General features: G+C 42.3%; 1 protein-coding gene across 1 annotated transcript; it reads right to left on the bottom strand.

The window, feature by feature from the left end:
- Nucleotides 1–1,489: 1,489 nt before the first annotated feature.
- Nucleotides 1,490–18,231, bottom strand: g2e3 (G2/M-phase specific E3 ubiquitin protein ligase). The gene is given in 19 exon segments (XM_059352693.1): nt 1,490–3,858; nt 3,860–3,912; nt 3,915–4,033; nt 4,606–4,774; nt 4,858–4,897; nt 5,349–5,521; nt 5,595–5,779; nt 8,234–8,388; nt 8,973–9,143; nt 9,773–9,878; nt 10,036–10,160; nt 11,471–11,587; nt 11,678–11,784; nt 13,306–13,474; nt 13,700–13,824; nt 14,174–14,275; nt 14,485–14,582; nt 15,187–15,258; nt 17,855–18,231. Coding segments are annotated over 18 exon segments (2,220 nt in total). The 5' UTR covers nt 15,242–15,258; nt 17,855–18,231; the 3' UTR covers nt 1,490–3,707.
- Nucleotides 18,232–20,844: the final 2,613 nt, after the last annotated feature.

Genomic DNA, 20,844 nt, shown 5'->3' with positions numbered 1-20,844 from the left:
TGTTTCCTAAAACCAACAGATTAAAGAGGTCTCACTCTGATGCTGTTTCCTGAGACCAACAGATTAAAGAGGTCTCACTCTGATGCTGTTTCCTAAAACCAACAGATTAAAGAGGTCTCACTCTGATGCTGTTTCCTAAAACCAACAGATTAAAGAGGTCTCACTCTGATGCTGTTTCCTGAGACCAACAGATTAAAGAGGTCTCACTCTGATGCTGTTTCCTGAGACCAACAGATTAAAGAGGTCTCACTCTGATGCTGTTTCCTAGAACCAACAGATTAATGAGGTCTCACTCTGATGCTGTTTCCTAAAACCAACAGATTAAAGAGGTCTCACTCTGACGCTGTTTCCTGAGACCAACAGATTAAAGAGGTCTCACTCTGATGCTGTTTCCTAAAACCAACAGATTAAAGAGGTCTCACTCTGATGCTGTTTCCTAAAACCAACAGATTAAAGAGGGCTCACTCTGATGCTGTTTCCTGAGACCAACAGATTAAAGAGGTCTCACTCTGATGCTGTTTCCTAAAACCAACAGATTAAAGAGGTCTCACTCTGATGCTGTTTCCTAAAACCAACAGATTAAAGAGGGCTCACTCTGATGCTGTTTCCAGAGACCAAAATATTAAAGAAGTCTTACTCTGACAGTTTCTGGGCCCAAAATATTGAGGAGTTCTCACTCTGATGCTATTTCCAAAGACTAAAATATTGAAGAGATCTCACTCTGATGCTGTTTCCAGACACCAACAGATTAAAGATGTCTCACTCTGATGCTGTTTCCAGACACCAACAGATTAAAGATGTCTCACTCTGATGCTGTTTCCAGACACCAACAGATTAAAGATGTCTCACTCCGACGCTGTTTCCAAAAAGGTTTTTGCTTGTCTATTACAAAATTCAGCTGCTCGTCTGTTGACAAAGACCAGAAAGAGAGCTCATATTACACCTATTTTAAAGTCTCTGCATTGACTGCCTGTGCGTTATATATATATATATATATAAAACCATATATATCTTATGATAATTCATGATTATGTATATATATTTTATCATGCTCTACTCATTTGTTTCTTTTATCAAGCTTTTTAAAAAAACTTTTTATTTTTTTTATCTTATTTTATTTGATCTTAATTTACTTTTATTTTTTTATCTAATTAATTTCTAACCTGCCTACAGTGTGTGATTTCAAAGAGGAGATCCATGCACTATAGTGAAATTACAGCTACCTGGTTAACAACAGATTTTCATCAGCAATGGTGGTGAGCAACACAGATAAAACTTCATGTTCCCTCAACACATCATCACATTAATGTCATTATTTCATTCATCATTATTAATTATTATTTAGTGATTTATCTTTTATGTTGTCTTTATCATACTATTGCCGGGTATTTTCTTTTTGTATGATTTTATTTGCCTCCTGTAAATGTTTGAATCTTGGTTCCACCACATGAAGCATTTAAAAAAAAAAGTGATTTAAAAATTATGTTTATATTACTCTTTATGCAGCAGAACTTCCAGGCGTTCGATATAATCAAATATAAATATATAGAATCAGGTTTGGCGTCTTCAGCCAAAGAAGCACATTATGCTCTTCTGTTTGTTTTTATTCCTGAAATACAAAAATCAGTGAGTTATGTTCAGTTATTTAAACTTAAACTTAAAAATATCTGGACAACAAAACTTTTTTTTCTGCATTTATGATCCACAAAGACAAAACAAAAAATTATAGCTGTAAAACATGCATAACAACGTGCAGCAAACAAAATGAATAAATAACAAGAAATTTAAAGAAAGGGACAGAAAAATGAATGACAGAAAAACAAAGACTCAGATACTGTGATAACTCATCAGTTTCTACACGGCATCTTTAAACCAATAATAACGGCGTAACAATGGCTTTTAAGGTTATAATGGAGACATTTGCATCATTTGGCAAACAAAAAAGAGCATTATTAGGAAAGTTGATGACAACGTGCAGAAGCAGCTGGTTCTTTTAATTTCTTGCAGCAGCTACCACTGTGTGTTTCTTCTGTCCAGTTTGTGTTTTATTTAAATGAACATCCGACGCTGGAGATCCAGCACTGAGCTGGAATACTTTAAGTCCTGAATATACAGACAGTGAAAAAATGATTAGACCACCCTTGTTTTCTCCTTGCTTTCTTGTTCATTTTAATGCCTGAAACAACTAAAGTTACATTTGTTTGGACAAATATAATGATAAAATCAAAAACAGCTGAGAAGAGTTTAATTTAAGAGCTGATATCTAGACATTTTCCATGGTTTTCTTCAGAATGATTTTGATTATCAATAAAACCATGGAAAATGTCTAGATATCAGCTCTTAAATAAACAAATGAATGTACCCTTAGTTGTAGCAGGCATTAAAATGAACAAGTAATTGAAGAAAACATGGTGGTCTAATCATTTTTTCAAAGACTGTATATCTATCCATCCAAAAATTAGTTCTCGCCACGTTGCCTGAACCACAGAACTGCATCCGATCGCGTTTTTGTCTGTTTTTATACATTTTCAGATGTAAAAGAACGATAGAAACCAGATTAATGCTGTACAGAAGGTAACAAAATATTGGGAAAAAAGCCAGCTGTGTTTATCGAATTTCTCATTTGATAACAACTTTTCATCCTGTAATCAGTTCGTGCTGTTTACATTAGCACTTGAATAATCTGGTAATCAGAAAATTATGGGTTCATGAGTGTTCGTCAGTGTTTCCCACAATGTGAAATGCATCAATCTTGTGCACCTTGAGAGCAAAATGAGAGCAAACACCTCACATAACATTTTTCATATTTAGGTGATACTGTATTATAGAATCTCTGTTATCCTACTGTGTCATTTTTAATTGTTGCTTAATAGCTGGCTAGGGGGGTCTGGGGGCATGCCCCCCCCCATAAAAGCCCAAATGTGGTGCCTCTCACACATTGTAATGCCACTATTCCATTATATACACTAATCTTAATGATTGCATATTTTAAGAATCATTTTAAAGGAGAATAAGTGTTCTTGTATATTTTATTTAAGGCATCTTATTTTGACAGTTTTCTTGTAAATTCTGTTAACACACTGTGCTCTTATTTTGAAAGCTACATACACTTATCGACAGGAAGTTTTTCAAAGCAGTTACTCACAGTTTAGTGTGACTGAAGCCACTTTAAAAGCTAATGTTAGCTCGCGGCTACTGAACGGTATAATGCAGCAGTGTGTTTGGATCTGAGGGTCATTAATGGGAAACCCTGGTTCTCCATTAAAAGGATTCATATTATTTTATGTGTGCAGCTCCTCCTCTCAAATAAGAAATAACTGTAATATTGCTTCCAGAAAAAAAGAAAATATATAAAAAAAACATCCACATGAACACAAGTTTCAATAAAAAGTAAAAAACAAAACAATGTACAATAAAAAAAGCAGGTAAAAGCAGACAAGGTTATAAAATCATCGACGATATTTATGAATTTACAAAACGTGGTGAAAGAGGAAAAAAGCTGCAACAATGCAAAAGTCAGATCTTGTTTTTCAACCTTCAAAAGGAAAGTTTTGTAGTTTGCTTTGGCCGGACGATAAAATATTTGAGCTCAAAATGAACAGATGCCTCATGAAATACTGGTCATGACGTCCTCTGTTCTCCTCCTGCTCCTCTCCTGCTCCTCTCCTGCTCTCCTCCTGCTCCTCTCCTGCTCCTCTCCTGCTCCTCTAGCTGTGAGTGGGGAGGAGGAGGTGCACGTGGTGGCTGACCGCCTGCTCCATGGAGCTCTTGAAGGCCGGGTACGAGGAGGAGACGGGCAGCAGGAGGCGCCTGGAGCCAGGCTCCCTCTGAGGGAACAGGCCCTCGTCCCTCAGCACCTCCCTCCTCCTGCTCCTCCTCCTGCTCCTCCTCACTCCTCGCCTCGCTCCTCTCCCCGCCTCTGTCGGGTGGAGGAAGGAGATGGAGGGAGAAGGGAGGAGGCCATCTGCTGGGAGCTCCTCTTCTCCTGTGGCGAAGCGAAGGAGGTCCTGCAGGGTGATGGAGCTCCTCCCAGCTGAGAGGAGAGGAAACAAGGAGAGGAGAAGAGAAGAGAGGAGAGGAGGAAGTAGGGAAGGAAAGAAGAGGGAACAAGAGAGAAAGGAGACGAGAGGAGGAAACAAGAAAGGAAAGGAGACGAGAGGAGGAAACAAGAAAGGAAAGGAGACGAGAGGAGGAAACAAGAGAGGAAAGGCCATGAGAGGACGAAACAAGAGAGGAAAGGAGAGGAGGAAGCAAGAGAGAAAAAAAGACGAGGAGGAAACAAGAGAGGAAAGGAGATGAGAGGAGGAAACAAGATAGGAAAGGAGACGAGGAGGAAACAAGAGAGGAAAGGACATGGGAAGAGGAAACAAGAGAGGAAAGGAGATGAGAGGAGGAAACAAGAGAGGAAAGGAGATGAGAGGAGGAAACAAGAGAGGAAAGGAGATGAGAGGAGGAAACAAGAGAGGAAAGGAGAGAAGGAAGCAAGAGAGGAAAGGAGACGAGGAGGAAACAAGAGAGGAAACAGGGAAGGAAAGGAGACAAGAGGACTTTCAGTATTTGAGAGATGAATGATGTCATTGGTCGTCGTGGCGAGGACTCGTGTACCTTCACAGTCAGACAGGAAGTGCCTCCAGAAGCCGGAGACGGGCGTCTCTCTGCTGCGCCGCTCCTCCGGCTCAGAGAAGTCCACGGTGAAGATCTGAGCGACGGTCTGAGCCGTGAGGTCGCCCGCCTCGCAGAACACGCCGAAGAACGCCGCCGGGAAGAGCTGCACCTGCTCAGAGAGAGAGAACGCCGTCAGGACGCCGCCGGAGCCGCAGGAAACTACTGTTCATCAGAGGAAACTAAAAAAATCACCTGATCAAAGACACCCAGAGTCTGCAGGCCCTCACGAAACCTGCAGGAACACACACACACACACACACACACACACACACACACACACACACACACACACACACACACACAAACTTACTCAATCATGTCTTCAGTGTCTCTGAGGAGAATTTAATGTTTTTAACAGGATCTGGTTAGTGCAGACACTTTATTTTAATGACTCATGGAGAATAAAGAGGTTCTGACACAAATATCAACATTTTAAAAAGTTTTGGTCACTTTTTCTATCAGTAACTATCATAGCTGATGATCTGTTCAAGGACTGTCAGAAAGTTCAAACTCTCATGATAATGCCTGTTTTTACAGCTTTTTTTAAAATAAACAGTGGATTTGTAACTATCTTTTATGGAAAGCACCTCTTCGGGTTCAGAGGTTGCAGCCCTCGTTCCCTCCTGGTGAAACAGGAACCTTCCCCTCTTGAAACCATCAATAAACACATGGACCCTCTCTACCTCTGCAGTGGCAGCTGCATCCTGGTGATCATGGTGAAGCTGACCAGATCCTCCACCAGAGCCTCCCTCTGCTCCAGGCTGCTGATTGGTCGGTTGCAGCCAGCCAGCTCCAGGTACTCCCAGCTGGCTGCAGCAGCTTCTCTGAGCTCCTCCAGAGACTCCGCCTCCGCCATCTGAAACAGCCGATCCACCATCAGTCCCTGGCCCTCTGGTTATAAGAGAAGAGACGCGGCGCTGGATACTCACCCTGCTGACGCGGCGGCTGCAGAGCGTGCCGGGGGTCATGTGGGAGGCGGCCAGCGGGCGGTTGGGCGGGTAGTTGAACAGACACTGGTACAGGCCGCGGGAGAAGAAGCCCACAGGAGGGCCGCCGTGAACCAGAGACAGAGCCAGCAGGCAGCCCACGTCATAGTACAGGTCGTCACGCAGAGCTGCACAAACACAGAGCGGGGCATAGGTTAGAACCCGTCAGATACAGGTCAGAAACCGTCAGATACAGGTTAGAAACCGTCAGATACAGGTCAGAAACCGTCAGATACAGGTCAGAACCCGTCAGATACAGGTTAGAAACCATCAGATACAGGTCAGAAACCATCAGATACAGGTTAGAAACCATCAGATACAGGTGAGAAACCATCAGATACAGGTTAGAAACCGTCAGATACAGGTCAGAAACCATCAGATACAGGTGAGAAACCATCAGATACAGGTTAGAAACCGTCAGATACAGGTTAGAAACCGTCAGATACAGGTCAGAAAACCTGCTACAGATCAGAAACCTGCCGTCAGATACAGGTAAGAAACCATCAGATACAGGTGAGAAACCATCAGATACAGGTGAGAAACCGTCAGATACAGGTGAGAAACCGTCAGATACAGGTCAGAAACCGTCAGATACAGGTCAGAAACCGTCAGATACAGGTTAGAACCCGTCAGATACAGGTCAGAAACCGTCAGATACAGGTAAGAAACCATCAGATACAGGTCAGAAACCTGCCGTCAGATACAGGTAAGAAACCATCAGATACAGGTCAGAAACCTTCCATCAGATACAGGTCAGAAACCGTCAGATACAGGTCAGAAACCGTCAGATACAGGTCAGAAACCGTCAGATACAGGTCAGAAACCTTCCATCAGATACAGGTTAGAAACCGTCAGATACAGGTCAGAAACCGTCAGATACAGGTCAGAAACCGTCAGATACAGGTCAGAAACCGTCAGATACAGGTCAGAAACCATCAGATACAGGTCAGAAACCGTCAGATACAGGTCAGAAACCTTCCATCAGATACAGGTTAGCAACCGTCAGATACAGGTCAGAAACCGTCAGATACAGGTCAGAAACCGTCAGATACAGGTCAGAAACCGTCAGATACAGGTCAGAAACCGTCAGATACAGGTCAGAAACCATCAGATACAGGTCAGAAACCGTCAGATACAGGTAAGAAACCATCAGATACAGGTCAGAAACCGTCAGATACAGGTAAGAAACCGTCAGATACAGGTCAGAAACCATCAGATACAGGTAAGAAACCATCAGATACAGGTCAGAAACCTTCCATCAGATACAGGTTAGAAACCGTCAGATACAGGTCAGAAACCGTCAGATACAGGTCAGAAACCGTCAGATACAGGTCAGAAACCGTCAGATACAGGTTAGAACCCGTCAGATACAGGTCAGAAACCGTCAGATACAGGTAAGAAACCATCAGATACAGGTCAGAAACCTGCCGTCAGATACAGGTAAGAAACCATCAGATACAGGTCAGAAACCTTCCATCAGATACAGGTCAGAAACCGTCAGATACAGGTCAGAAACAGGTCAGAAACCTTCCATCAGATACAGGTTAGAAACCGTCAGATACAGGTCAGAAACCGTCAGATACAGGTCAGAAACCGTCAGATACAGGTCAGAAACCATCAGATACAGGTCAGAAACCGTCAGATACAGGTAAGAAACCGTCAGATACAGGTCAGAAACCTTCCATCAGATACAGGTCAGCAACCGTCAGATACAGGTCAGAAACCGTCAGATACAGGTCAGAAACCGTCAGATACAGGTCAGAAACCATCAGATACAGGTCAGAAACCGTCAGATACAGGTAAGAAACCATCAGATACAGGTCAGAAACCGTCAGATACAGGTAAGAAACCGTCAGATACAGGTCAGAAACCATCAGATACAGGTAAGAAACCATCAGATACAGGTCAGAAACCGTCAGATACAGGTCAGAAACCATCAGATACAGGTTAGAAACCGTCAGATACAGGTCAGAAACCGTCAGATACAGGTCAGAAACCATCAGATACAGGTTAGAAACCGTCAGATACAGGTCAGAAACCGTCAGATACAGGTTAGCCTGTTATTGTTCAAAGACCTTTTTGGTGGTTGTGGGCAGTGGATGTTTAAAGGGGATAGCAGGTCAACAATAAATGCAACAGAGTAGTGGTGAACATCTTCTGAAAGCTTTGAACCTGAAGATTAATTTAGTTAGAAACAGAAACCTGCCGTCAGATACAAGTTAGAAACAGAAATCTGCTGTCAGATACAAGTTAGAAACAGAAATCTGCTGTCAGATACAAGTTAGAAACAAAAATCTGCCGTCAGATACAAGTTAGAAACAGAAATCTGCTTTACTTTAAATACTTTTTAAATGGGACTAAACAGGCTGTTATGTATTTCTATTTTAAACTCAGATTTGGTTACTTTTTCAGACGTGATTTATTCAAATTTGGAAATCCAACAATAAATTCTGGTTTTACTGCCTCTGACTAAAGAAATATGGCAATTTTCTTTTTTTAACTAAAACATTACTTCTCGTGGGAGTTCAGAGGATTAACGGATTAACCTCGGGTCGAAACAATAAAGATAAAATGATTCATACCCTGGGAGTCCAGCGCCAGGTTTTTGGATCCGTCTGGACCCTCAAACACCACAGAGTCCTGGATCTGCTGCACCAGCAGCTGCAGGAAGTACTGGCTGGCTGTGTCGCTGTCCCCGAGGCTGCTGGGAAATGCGGTCTGCTGGTCGTCTTTGAACCTGGACGGACAGTAGGGATGGGCGATATGGCCGTAAAAAGAATATCACGATATTTCAGGCTATTTTTGCGATAATTTTTCTTCACGATATTACAAAATACTTAGAGGTGACGGACCGTCATTGAACAGGGATTGATAAAAAACTATATGACCTATCTAAACGTGGATTAATACACCGATACACAAGACTTGTGTCTACTGTTTAAAGTTTAAATGGAGTCTGTAGGTGAAATTATGCCGGAGAAGTAGACGTTTAAAAATCTCCAATTATTGTTCTTTTTCGCTGATTTTTTTTCCGGCCGTCCCATTCACTTCAATGCAAAATTTTGGGCTTACGTCGTGAAAAATTCGTATTCTGTAGAGAAAAGTAATAGCACACCGATCCTGATCAAACCGCACGTTTTGATATATAATTTGTCCTGCAACTCTTCAAGTTGTAGGACTAGTAGCGGGACGAAATTGCGTCCGGAAGAGGAAGAAGAAGAAATCCACAGTATAACAGTAGTGCAGAGAAAAGGTTCCTTAGAGGTAAAATGTGTTGGTCGTAGCTGAGAAGAAGGAAAGGTGCGTTCATGGTCTGCTCACCTGACACTCAGAGTGTGTGTGGGGTCGAAGTCAGCCCTCCTCACCAGCTGCACGCCTGCAGACAGAGCCCCGCCCCCGACCACCTCCACCTGCACACCGAGGGGGCGGAGCTGAGGCCCCAGCGCCCGCAGGATCTCCTCAGGTGAGCCACACCCAACAGGTGGAGACGGTCTGAGGGAGGGGGGCGGGGTTAAAGGAACATTCTAGATATTATATACAATATTTCTTTATTAACAACAATTAATTCATCACCTTAGATCCTGCTGCTGGAGGAGAGGTGTGTTAGGTTGTGTAGTAAGGAGGACACAAGAAAGGAAAGGAGACGAGAGAAGGAACCAAGAGAGGAAAGGAGACTAGAGGAGGAAACAAGAGAGGAAAGAAGACGAGACGAGGAAACAAGAGAGGAAAGGAGACAAGAGGATGAAACATGAGAGGAAAGGAGATAAGAGGAGGAAACAAGAGAGGAAAGAAGACGAGACGAGGGAACAAGAGAGGAAAGGAGGCGACAGGAGGAAACAAGAAAGGAGAGGAGACAAGAGGAGGACACAAGAGAGGAAAGGAGATGAGACGAGGAAGCAAGAGAGGAAAGGAGACGAGACAAGGGAACAAGAGAGGAAAGGAGACGAGAGGAGAAAACAAGAAAGAAAAGGAGACTAGAGGAGGAAACAAGAGAGGAAAGGAGGAAACAAGAGGAGAATACAAGAGAGGAAAGGAGACGAGAGGAGGAAGCAAGAAAGGAAAGGAGACGAGAGGAGGAAACCTCTTCCAGCTGATAGGAGAGGTGTGTTAGGTTTCTGTACCTCTTACAGCTGATGGAGGAGTGGATGGAGGAGTGGATGGGGGACGGGAGGCGCTTGGACAGCAGACTCCTCCTCTGACCTCCTTGAGGAGAAGCAACCAGGGAGGCTGGGAAAAAGCACACAGAGCTCTATTACCACAAAATTTACAATAAATCTATTTTAAAAAACAGCCCCACATGAAACCAAATGAAGACGAAACAACGGGTTGAATCTCTCAGGATAAACCAGTAAACCAGTAGGATCCAGTTTAAAAACCAGTGCACCTCTCCCGTCGGTCGCCTGCTTGCAGTCACTGCAGACCCAGTTTCTGCACTCCAACCTCAGCTTGGAGCACTTCCTGTGAGTCCCTCTGGAGCCACACAGCCGGCAGCGAATCACCTCGAACCAACTGGAAACAAACAACAACAAGAACAACATGGTCTGTGGTCAAGTGTATTATTATCATTTCAGTATTTTATTATTATTATTAGGCGGAGTACTTTTCCCTCTAGTGGGAGAGAGGATCCACTGAACTTCACCAGTTAGCAGCTCAGAAAGTACCTGCCTCGGGTCGGTACTTTCTGAGACACTACTGACTAGTCGACGCTGATTGGACAAGGTTGAGGAGTGATTCTGCAGACTGGTGCAGACTGGACACTGAGGGGTTAACATCCCCTGCTCTGACTGCAGCTGGGAGAGACTGCTGCAGGAGGACTGGGCCGCTGGTGATGCTTTGGGACGGCGCCTGCTACTCGTTAAGAAGAGTAACGAGTCTCCTAAAGTCTCCAATAACACCAGAAAATGTCCCAAGATTTGTTGCTAGTCGCTTTTTTGAAAAAGAGTCTCTAGAGGGTCTGAATAGTTGCTAAATATAGAGACAAAGACTCTCTAGTGGGTCTGAATAGTTGCTAAATATAAGCCCCTTTCATAGTGCCGTCCCACTATATTGCCGGAAAGATCTGTGCCGGCTTTTCCCCTTCGGGTGTTCATAGTGATCCCGTGAAGGCAAAGTAATATTCTGCCCTTTCATAGTGCAGTCTGGAGACGATAGTCAGAGCAGCAGTGCTGTGCTATAGCACAGTGCTAACAGGCTAACAGTTAGCTATGTAGCAGTACAGTGTGTATGTGCTGAAGCAGCATGTGATCACTTAGCGACCAGCGTATGTTTACAACAAGCACCGGATACTCTAAGTGAACAGTGATTGGATGACTGTTGGACCAAGTGGGAGCTGTGGGTTAGACCCATTAGCCCCCATGGCCCGTTCACAGTGGTCCCGCTTCCAACAGTCCCACCAATGTTCCTCCTCTGTGACCTCTGGAGGCAGAAATTGGTGGGATCATTTGATCCTGGCATCCCGCTTCGGGCAGGTTCATAGTGGAGACGAGACGTTACAGAGCATGAAACGGCACTATGGAAGGGGCTAGAGAGACAAAGTTGCTCGCCGCGTCAGTCTGTTGTCACATTAACTCCGTTGGTTAGCCGCTACTAAAGGACCAGTATGGAAACAGGCCGAGGGGAACTAACTAGTGTCCGTAACCAAAAATTCCAAAAACTCCTCAGTGGAAACACGGCAAATATTATTTTAGGTTATGTGCTAGTTTGTTGTTATTCAAAAATGGGAAACCCAGCAGGCATAACATGATTGTTTAAGTGATGAAACAGAGCTGAGAGAGGAGCGATATGATTCTGTAGAAACAGAAGCATGTGAACACAGATACCCAGTCTTGGCGGAGTGCGTCCGTCCGTCGCTGCAGATGCAGGCGTCGGCGTCACAGCGCTTGTAAACCTCCAGCAGCTCTGAATACGCATCCACCTCCAGCTCCCAGGAGGCATCTCTGCAGAGATGGAGAGGGAGAACTTCTGTCATTTGTTATTGTTGGCGTTTGCGTGCAGGCAGGTGTGATGAGAACTCTGCCTGGTGTTACCTCTCTGGGATGTAGATTCCCATCCTCAGCATCTCCTCCTGGAAGCTCTCCTTGTTGTTACACAGAGTACATCTGAAGAAGAAGAGGCCGGCGCTGTGGGCCTGGCGCTGACACACAAACACAGGCAGGTCAACTGTGGTGCACACCTGGAAATCCTGAAACCTATTTACTGTTCCTAGTCATTAATCTTTATAAAATGTGTTAATTAACATATCTTAATTAAGATATGAGAATATGAAGTCAGTTCTCATGATCGATTATGTCTCATAAATTGTTGCAGAAATCTTTGGGTTGATAGCATTTGTTCAAGACATTTAGTACTAAATTAAACCAATTTTCAGAACTTGATTAATGATAAAAATGTTTTAATAAAACTCCCTCCAGAATCCCACATTCAGACTCCAAACAGCAGAGAAAAGTCCATGCTGTGATCTGGTTTCAAAACCTTTTAACATTTAGTAGATTTGTGTATTTTGTGCGATTGTTTGTCAGCACTTGTGTTGTGTTGCTGCTTATAGTGAATCTAGTGTGTCAGCCCTCCATCCTCTGAATGCTCCAGGTCTCTAGTTGGTGGTTGTAAAGTTTCATGAGGCTGTGATTATCCTAGAGGTCACAGCAGCTCATTTTATACACTGAGCTCAAGTTTCACCCACTAACATCATCAACATGAAGAACATTGGGCTCATTGAATCCACAAGAGTCTCAGCTTTACACTCAGACCTGATTTATGCAGCTCACAGACTGTTTAGGACCCCAGGATGCACAAAGATTCACACACAAGAGGACACAACAACACATTTACTGCATTTCTCCTGGAACATTATTGTGGATGGTACCAATGGGTTAGAGGCCCCAGAATGGAGCCCTGTGGAACTCTGCATGTCATTTTCGCTCGCTATCTTCATGAGAATCTCGCTATCTTTATGGTTTCTACCCCAAAACTACATTTGATTTACATAAAGTGGGCATGTCTGTAAAGAGGAGGACTTGTGGGTACAAATAGAACCTATTTCTATTCAAATATCTTGAGGTCAGAGGTCAAGAGTCTTAGAGATTTATGCAGCTCACAGACTGTTTAGAGACCCCAGGATGCACAAAGATTCACACACAAGAGGACACAATAACACATTTACTGCAGGAGAAAAACTGTTTCTTGCCCCAAATTAAACTGTAACTGAATTTGCATAAAGCGGGCATGATTGTAAAGTGACTCATGGGTACCCACAGAATTCATTTTACACTCAGCTCAAGTGTGTCACTGCAAAGAAATGCTACTATGGGGACTGACATCCTTACACATGAAGAAAATTGGGCTCATTGAATCCACGAGGGTCTCGGCTTTCTAGTCAGAGCCGATTTATGCAGCTCACAGACTGTTTAGTGACCCCATGATGCACAGATATTCACCCATACTGCAGGAAGAAAACTGCATCTTAACAGCATGAGCTTGTAAAGAGGAGACTTCTGGGGACACAGAGACACACTTTGAAAATTGGCATGTTAGTTTTCCCCCCTCGCTAAAATTCAACCGACTTCGGAGGGTTTGTTTTTCTTTTCGCTGGCATACTTGAGTCGTGAAGAGGTTAAAGTGCAACATGATCAATGACTCCCTGAAATAAAAATGGTACCTGCACACAGTCCCGATGGAACCAGCTGGTGTGGCAGGACGGACACTTGAGGACGGAGTAGCTCAGGACGGGGTCGATGGAGTCCAGGCAGATGGAGCAGGACTGAGGCAGACTGAGGTCTAAACTCACACACAGAGACTGAGTGGGACTGTGGTCCGGACAGTAGGACCTGGGCAGAGACACAGAGACCACACACACTTTCTCTGAATGTTTTACTGCAGGTAAACGACAGCAGAGAGCCCTGTAGTATAATACAGTACAGTACTGTACAGTAATACAGTCTTTCAGTTTGTGTCTGTATGTTTCTGTGGTGGAGTAACAGCAGCGTGGACGGCTCTCTGTGAGCCACGAGCCACTTCATCAGGAAAACAAAAGGTTTTATGTCTTCACTCACGGGAATTGTCCAGTAAACTGAGAGATAAACTTGGATTTCCTCCCGCAGGGAAAGTGGACCATTTTCCTGCAGCTTCTGACATTACAGCCGACACATGCTCCTTTCTTCTTACAGAAACCACAGGTCTGAAACACACAGGAAACACAGAGTAAACACAGTAAACACACTGAGGAAACACAGTAAAAACAAAGGAAACACCCTAAGGAAACAGTAAATACACAGTAAACACACTGAGGAAACACAATAAAAACATAGTAAACACACTGAGGAAAGACAGGGTAAATACCAGTAAATGCTCTGTAAACTCACAGAAAACCTCTTGAAATGCACAGTAATACACAGTAAACACACACAGTAAAAGCACAGTGAATGCACGGTCAACTCACAGAAAACATGCAGCAAACACACAGTAAAAAGGTAGAAAACCCACAGCGAGAAAAGAGAAAAAGATGTATGAAAAAATAAATGTCTCACCAGGTGACCCGAGCGGCAGCGCTCCTGTTTGATGTCTTCCACCAGGAAACCGAAGACGCCCTCGTCCTCCTCTCCTCGCTGGTAAACGCCACAGGACGTCAGCTGAGACACAACACACACTGATGAAACACACCACACAGCAGGGCTGGCCAGTAAACACACAATCATCTGTCCCGAAACACGCCGTCAGTATTCTGTGGAAAGATCTATCCTTTCATTGAATCCACAGGAGTCTCCAGTCAGATTCATGCAGCTCACACACTGTTCAGGATGCACAGATTCACATGCACCAGGCTGAATAACAGACTTACCAAACAGAAGTAGTGAACAGAGAGTCTGTGCTCTACCAGTGTGACTTTTTCCCCGAACATGGCCGGGTCATCGTCCCCAAGCCTGCACAGAGCACAGCCTGCACACACACACACACACACACACACACACACAGTCAAATCTACAACAGAGAAATATTACACTGGTGTCTGAATGTGTGTCAACTTTATGTCTCCATGTTTTATCTACATTACTAGTCATCATTTCTAGAGCTGCTACGACTAAAGCCAAATAATGGATTAAACGAGTTTGACAATCGATTCATCTTTAATTTAATTCATGAAATAACCTGCCAACTCGATTATCTATAACGTTATCAATTAATCACTGCATGCATACAGGGGTAAAATAAAAGACACAGAGTACTGTGCAAAAGCCTGTTTTGATAATGGACACTTTTATTTTGAAAGGATAAAAAGAGGACTAACTGTACTGGACTAACTGGACTTTAGGAAACAGGGATTTTCTTTCATCTTTAATGAACGTTAATCAAGAAAATAATCTGCAGATTAATGGATAATGAAAATTAATATCAGCCCAAATCGTTTCTTTTATTTTGTCTGTGTTGTTTGCAGGATATTTTTCTTCCTTTTTTGTTTTTGTGGAATAATTAATTACACACAAAAAAAGACGATGCTTCACATTTTCTTCTGTTTTAAACTGGAGGAAGCTCTGACACTCACAGTCCTGGCTGCTGCAGCCGCCTGCCGCCTGCGACGCCCTCGACTTCTTCTTCATGCTGGTGTGAAGCAACCCTGCAGGGACACAGACAGGCCTGGGGGTCAGAGGTCAAATCTACCAAACAGATTCCAAACCTGCAGCTCCACCATGAAAAATTCACCCTGCGTCTCTGAGCGGGATTTTGTTTTTCGAATTCCAACTACTTTTTTGACTGAAATTGCATTTTGTGATGATGAGATGTGATTCACAATATCTGAAGGGAATTATCATTTATGCCTCATTTTTCTAATTTACATTTGAAAATATAATAAAATGATCATAGTGTGATTTTGTTTGCAATGATCTGAACCAAACAAGACTTCTTCTTCAGTCTGAAGGCCAACACATCTCTGCAGCTCCACAATAATGTTTTGACACTCAAGATTGCCAAGATCCGGCCTGCCGAAACATTATCCATTAAAAGTAGAAATGCATGGGGCGTTCCCGGTGGCACACCTGGTAGAGCGCATACCACGGAGGCCCAGTCCTCGTGAGCGGGAGGCCCGGGTTCGAGTCCGGCTCGGAGCCCTTTCCCGCATGTCTTCCCCTCTGTCTCCCCCTTTCACTCGAACATCTCTACTGTCAATAAAGCTATAAAATGCCCAAAAAAGAATCTAAAAAAAAAAAAAAAAAGTAGAAATGCATGTGGAGCCAGAGTGAGTCAGCGTCTCATCACAGCTCTTGGTGTCTGTTTCTTTTCTACTTCTACAAATTTTTGCCTTAAACAAATATTTCCCCTCCTGCAATTTGGATGTTGAAGTCATCCATATTGCAATTTTATTAATTAATTATTAATAATAATAATAATAATAATAATAATAATAATAATAATTGTGCAGCCCTATGCACAACCCACCCATAACTCTGGCCTCTCAGTAATTATTAGTGTAACTTAGTCCATCAACACAAAATAAATTGTGAATATTATTGAAGCTGTTTGATCTCACGGTTAACTGAACATGTTGAACTTTGGATTGTTGGTCGAACAAAACAAAACATTTGAACGTGAAATATTTTACTCTGAGAAACTGTGAGGAACACTTAAAATATATATATATATATATATTTTCTATCATTTTAGGGGAATTACAATAAATGATTAATTGGAAAAATAAACATAAATTACTTATTAAATAATTAATTGTTAATATATGTGATGCTGCTGAAGCCTATGAATCAATTATTAAAAAAGGCAGATTTGACTTCACACCTGGACCAGGTTAGACCAGGTCCAGGTAGAAAACTAGTGTGCATAGACTCAAATCTGGACTAGATTATTTCAGAAAGGCTCGAGGCTCTTTAAAACACAGTATCTGATTGGTGAAAGATATATTCTATTTTATTTTTCATGCAAAAACAGTGAAACATTCAGAAAACACAAGTATGACAGTTTTACAACCTGCTTCATGTCAAAAAACAGTAACAGTGTGATGTTTATATATTATATTATGTTAGATATGAACTATTTGTAGACCACTTAAAGAACCTAGGAGGTCATTCCAATAGACAAGTATTTAAGGGCTGCAGCTAAAGACTATTTTCATAATTGCTTATACGAATCTCATGATTAATGAATCAGTTAGTTGGTCTATGAAATGGTTAAAAAAATACCACAAAAAGACCCAGGCGATGACTTTAAATGTCTTGTTTTGTCTGACCAACAGTCAAATATGCCTAATATATATGTATTATTGAATTATAATTATATAATTTGATATATTATAAATATTATTTTATAAATGTATATATATATATATACCCAATTATATTCCTGTTTATACCCTATATAAAACACAGTAAATAAAAATAATGAAACAGTAAAGATTTACAATTCAGTGGTTTGAACAAGAGATTTGGTCTTTTTAATAAATATAGATAAACCGGACAGAATGTAATGATTCAAAAGCATTAAAAAGATAACTGAGACACCTCTACTACGCCAGTTATGAATAATAACTGTGTATCATAATACTCAGTGGTGGAAAAGTACATTTACTCAAGTACTGTTCTTAAGTACATTTTTGAGGTACTTGTACTTTTGAGCATTTCCATTTTCTGTAACTTAATACTTGTACTCCACTAAATCATTAGTATAAAGTAGTTATATTAGTATTAGTACTTTTACTTCACTAAGAGATCTGAATACGTTTTCCACCTCTGATTATAATAGTAATTAAATATTATCTCCTTCGTATTTTATCGCGATGTTTCTATTCTACAAGTGTGCTTTAAGTGTTGTATAAGCAGTGTTTTATGTGTTTTAGTGTTTTATGTCCAAACTAGAAACTAGCTCGGTAATATCTGCTTTATGCTAAGCTAACTGTGAAATAAATACAACAAAGTGATGTGAAAAGAAAATAAATAACAGTTGACGTCGAATATGAGCGAAAAGTGTTCAGCGGGTTGCTAACTAATAATAATAATAATAACAAAAATACATGTGTGTGTGTGTGTGTGTAGCTATATGAAGTATTAAGAGCATAAAACATCAGAATAAACTAATCAGTTATCTGAAGCAGCTCGGTGAGGTTCAGACGTTACAGCCAAAAACAAGCTATTTATTAATCTTACGCATATTTAACGTGCCACAGGGACAAAACATCGGCGGGGAGAAGTTTTATAAGAACTTACTTTACATTCGGGGATGAAACGTGTCAGATTGAGGGCATTTTTTGAGGGTTTATTCCGGTTGTTTGTTTACGTCTGATTATCGGTCGAGTTTTAAATTTCCCTCTTTTCAAAACAAAATGACCTAATTTCCGTTTCCGCTTCTTCTTCTTCTTCTTCTTCTTCTCCATTTCCCGGGAACAGCGCCGGGCGGTTATGGTGATTTGACATAGCGGCGGAACGGTGTAACTACAGTTATTTAGGTCCGTTCCGTGAAGCCGTTGGGTTCAGAAACTCTTTTTCCGTCGGTAAAAAAAAAGTCTGTAACTCAGAACGTCACAACCACAATCCGCTAAGATGACATTTCTCTGTCAGAATTGGATAAATTCGGGTGTTTGTTCTCTATAGAGACAGAGCGCTCTTAGCCCCGCCCCCACCGCAGAGGTAAACAAACCGGGCGCCACGCGTCATCCTATGAAAGCCACGCCCACTGGAAAAGGTAAACAGACATCAGGGCGCCACAGGAGCTAAGTTAGCATGTTAGCTCCCTGGGGTCTTTCCTCTCAAACTCATTAAAGGACTCCGAATGTTTTGGAGGTTAGGGGAGAAGGGCCTTGGTCAGATAGGTGACCATGAACTCGATGGTCACTCTGGCTGAGCTCCAGAGATCCTGTGTGGGGGCAGGAGAAACTTCCGGAAGGACAGCCATTACATTACATTACATGTCATTTAGCAGACGCTTTTGTCCAAAGCGACTTACAATAAGCCATCATTGCAATACTCCACCAATATGGGCTTTATGGCAGTGGCCTGACAGAAACCTCTCGTCAGTGAAAGACACAAGAAACCTCACTTGGAGTTTGCCGAAAAGCACCTAAAGGACATACTGTGAGAAACAAGATTCTCTGGTCTGATGCAACCAAGATTAAACTGTTTGGCCTCAATTTCCGATGGTCATGTCTGGGCACCACTCATCAACTGCACAGTACCATACCAACAGTGAAGCATGGTGTTGGTAGTGTCATGCTTTGGGGCTGTTATTCAGTGGCAGGGGTTAGGAAACTGGCCAGGGTTGAGGGAAAGCTGAACGGATCCGGACCAAGGTTCACTTTCCAACAGGACCATGATCCTTAGCACACAACACAGGAGTAGCTTCAGGTCAATACAGCACTGTAAAACCTGATTAGTTGAAAATACTCAAAATGTTTGCTGTAACTGATTACCTAACAATATTTAAGTTATGGTAATATTTTTTTTTTTAAGTAAACCAATAAATAAAACAAATTGAGTGACTTTTTCTGGTGTTATTGGAGACTTTTGGAGACTCGTTCCTACTCCTCTTAACGAGCAGTGCATTCATGAAATCGCCGCCTCAACCGCATCCAAACAGTGCCGACTAGTGAGTAGAGGCTCAGTGGCCACTCAGAAAGTACATACCCGAGGCAGGTACTTTCTAAGCTGCTACCTGAGCCACTAACCAGTGAAGTTGGGCGGATCTTGGGCGGATCCTCTCTTTTCAAGTCACACCCATAGCAGCTCACTAGAGGGAAAAGTACATAATGGAAATGCAGCAATTATGATGTATCAAGTATAGCTTGATGATGGGGTAAAATAATTTAAACCATTTTAACACAAGGCTGAGTTTTAAAGGGTCATTTTAAAAGCAGATTGTTATTCTGGGTTGCTTATCTGCTTAGAAAAATAGCAAGGAAAGAAAACTAGTTTTGGACTAAAAGACACTCTGAGGAGTCAAACGTTCATTTAGAAGAATAATTGCTCTAATCCAGCTAGTTAGCTAGCGCTCTCTCTATGGAGAAGTGGAGGCTCCAATGTGGAGGAAATGAGTCTGCTCTCCTGGACTGTAGAAGCTCAGGCTCAGATAGAAACACCTGCTCACCTGGCAGAGCTGTTGGTCTCACCTGCTCAGGTAGAAGAGGAGCTTCAGCATTAATTTGGTTTATTTCTGTTCTGATCAAAATCACTTTATTCTTTTACTGATGACCCTCTTGTTTCTGTTCAGAGCCTGTCAGGTTGGTGGGAGGAGAGTGTCGCTGTGCAGAAACACTGGAGCTGAAACATGAAGGAGAATGGAGACCAGTGAGTGATGTTTACTATGGCTGGACCCTGAAGACAGCAGCTATTGCCTGCAGAGATGGACTGTGGGTCTGCTGTTTCTGTAGAAGAGAGAGAGGAGTCTTCAGACAGACCTGCATGGTGGAGCCAGTGGATGTGTGTTCTTTCTAGATCTCTGAAGGAGTGTATAAGATCAGGCTTATCTTCCACCTTCCTGAATCCCACCTGTTCAGGTAAGCCCCACAGCATCATGATCTCTGACAGTAAAGTTTCCTGGACATCCAGGGAAAGGCAGGTCAAGAGAGAGGGCTCCTCCTCTGACATTATTTAACTATTTCAGTGATATTGTGTGACTGTTGAGAAACTGAATTTGTACATCAAGTTAGAATGGTAGAGTGTTACAATAATTTGTGTCATCAGTTCAAGAACCCTGAGTGAGTGTTGATAAAAGACCATCTGATGGAACACAGTGGGAAACAGTTCACTGTCCCAAAATTTTTGGAACATGTTGCAGGTATTACATTCAGAATGAGTGTATATTTCCAATAAACGAGTTATCGGACTGGATCTATAATGTCCTGGCCCTATTCAATTTTCTATTGAACATATGACAAAAAGGATTAACAAATTATTGCACTGCTTTTGACAGTGTCATCGGGTTGTAGTTTGAGTGTTTTTCATGTTCTGCTACTTTAAAATTTTCCTGCAACATGGTACATTCATATGACGGCGCGTGTTACAGTACAGATACAATACAGATTCAGATCCTTCTTGCAGAGATCAGCAACTGAATATCTTTGGCTTTTGGACTGTTGGTCAGACCTTGGACTCTGACAAACTGTGCTGCACATTATCCATTGATGTTGTTGTGACTGGATCGACCCGGAGACTGGCAGGGACATTATTACCATCGAGAGGATGAGTAGCAGAAATCGCTGCCA

This window comes from Centropristis striata, chromosome 16 (genome assembly GCF_030273125.1).
Source record: "Centropristis striata isolate RG_2023a ecotype Rhode Island chromosome 16, C.striata_1.0, whole genome shotgun sequence".
NCBI classification, from domain to species: Eukaryota; Metazoa; Chordata; class Actinopteri; order Perciformes; family Serranidae; genus Centropristis; species Centropristis striata.
This window is presented reverse-complemented; position numbering and strand designations above follow the sequence as displayed.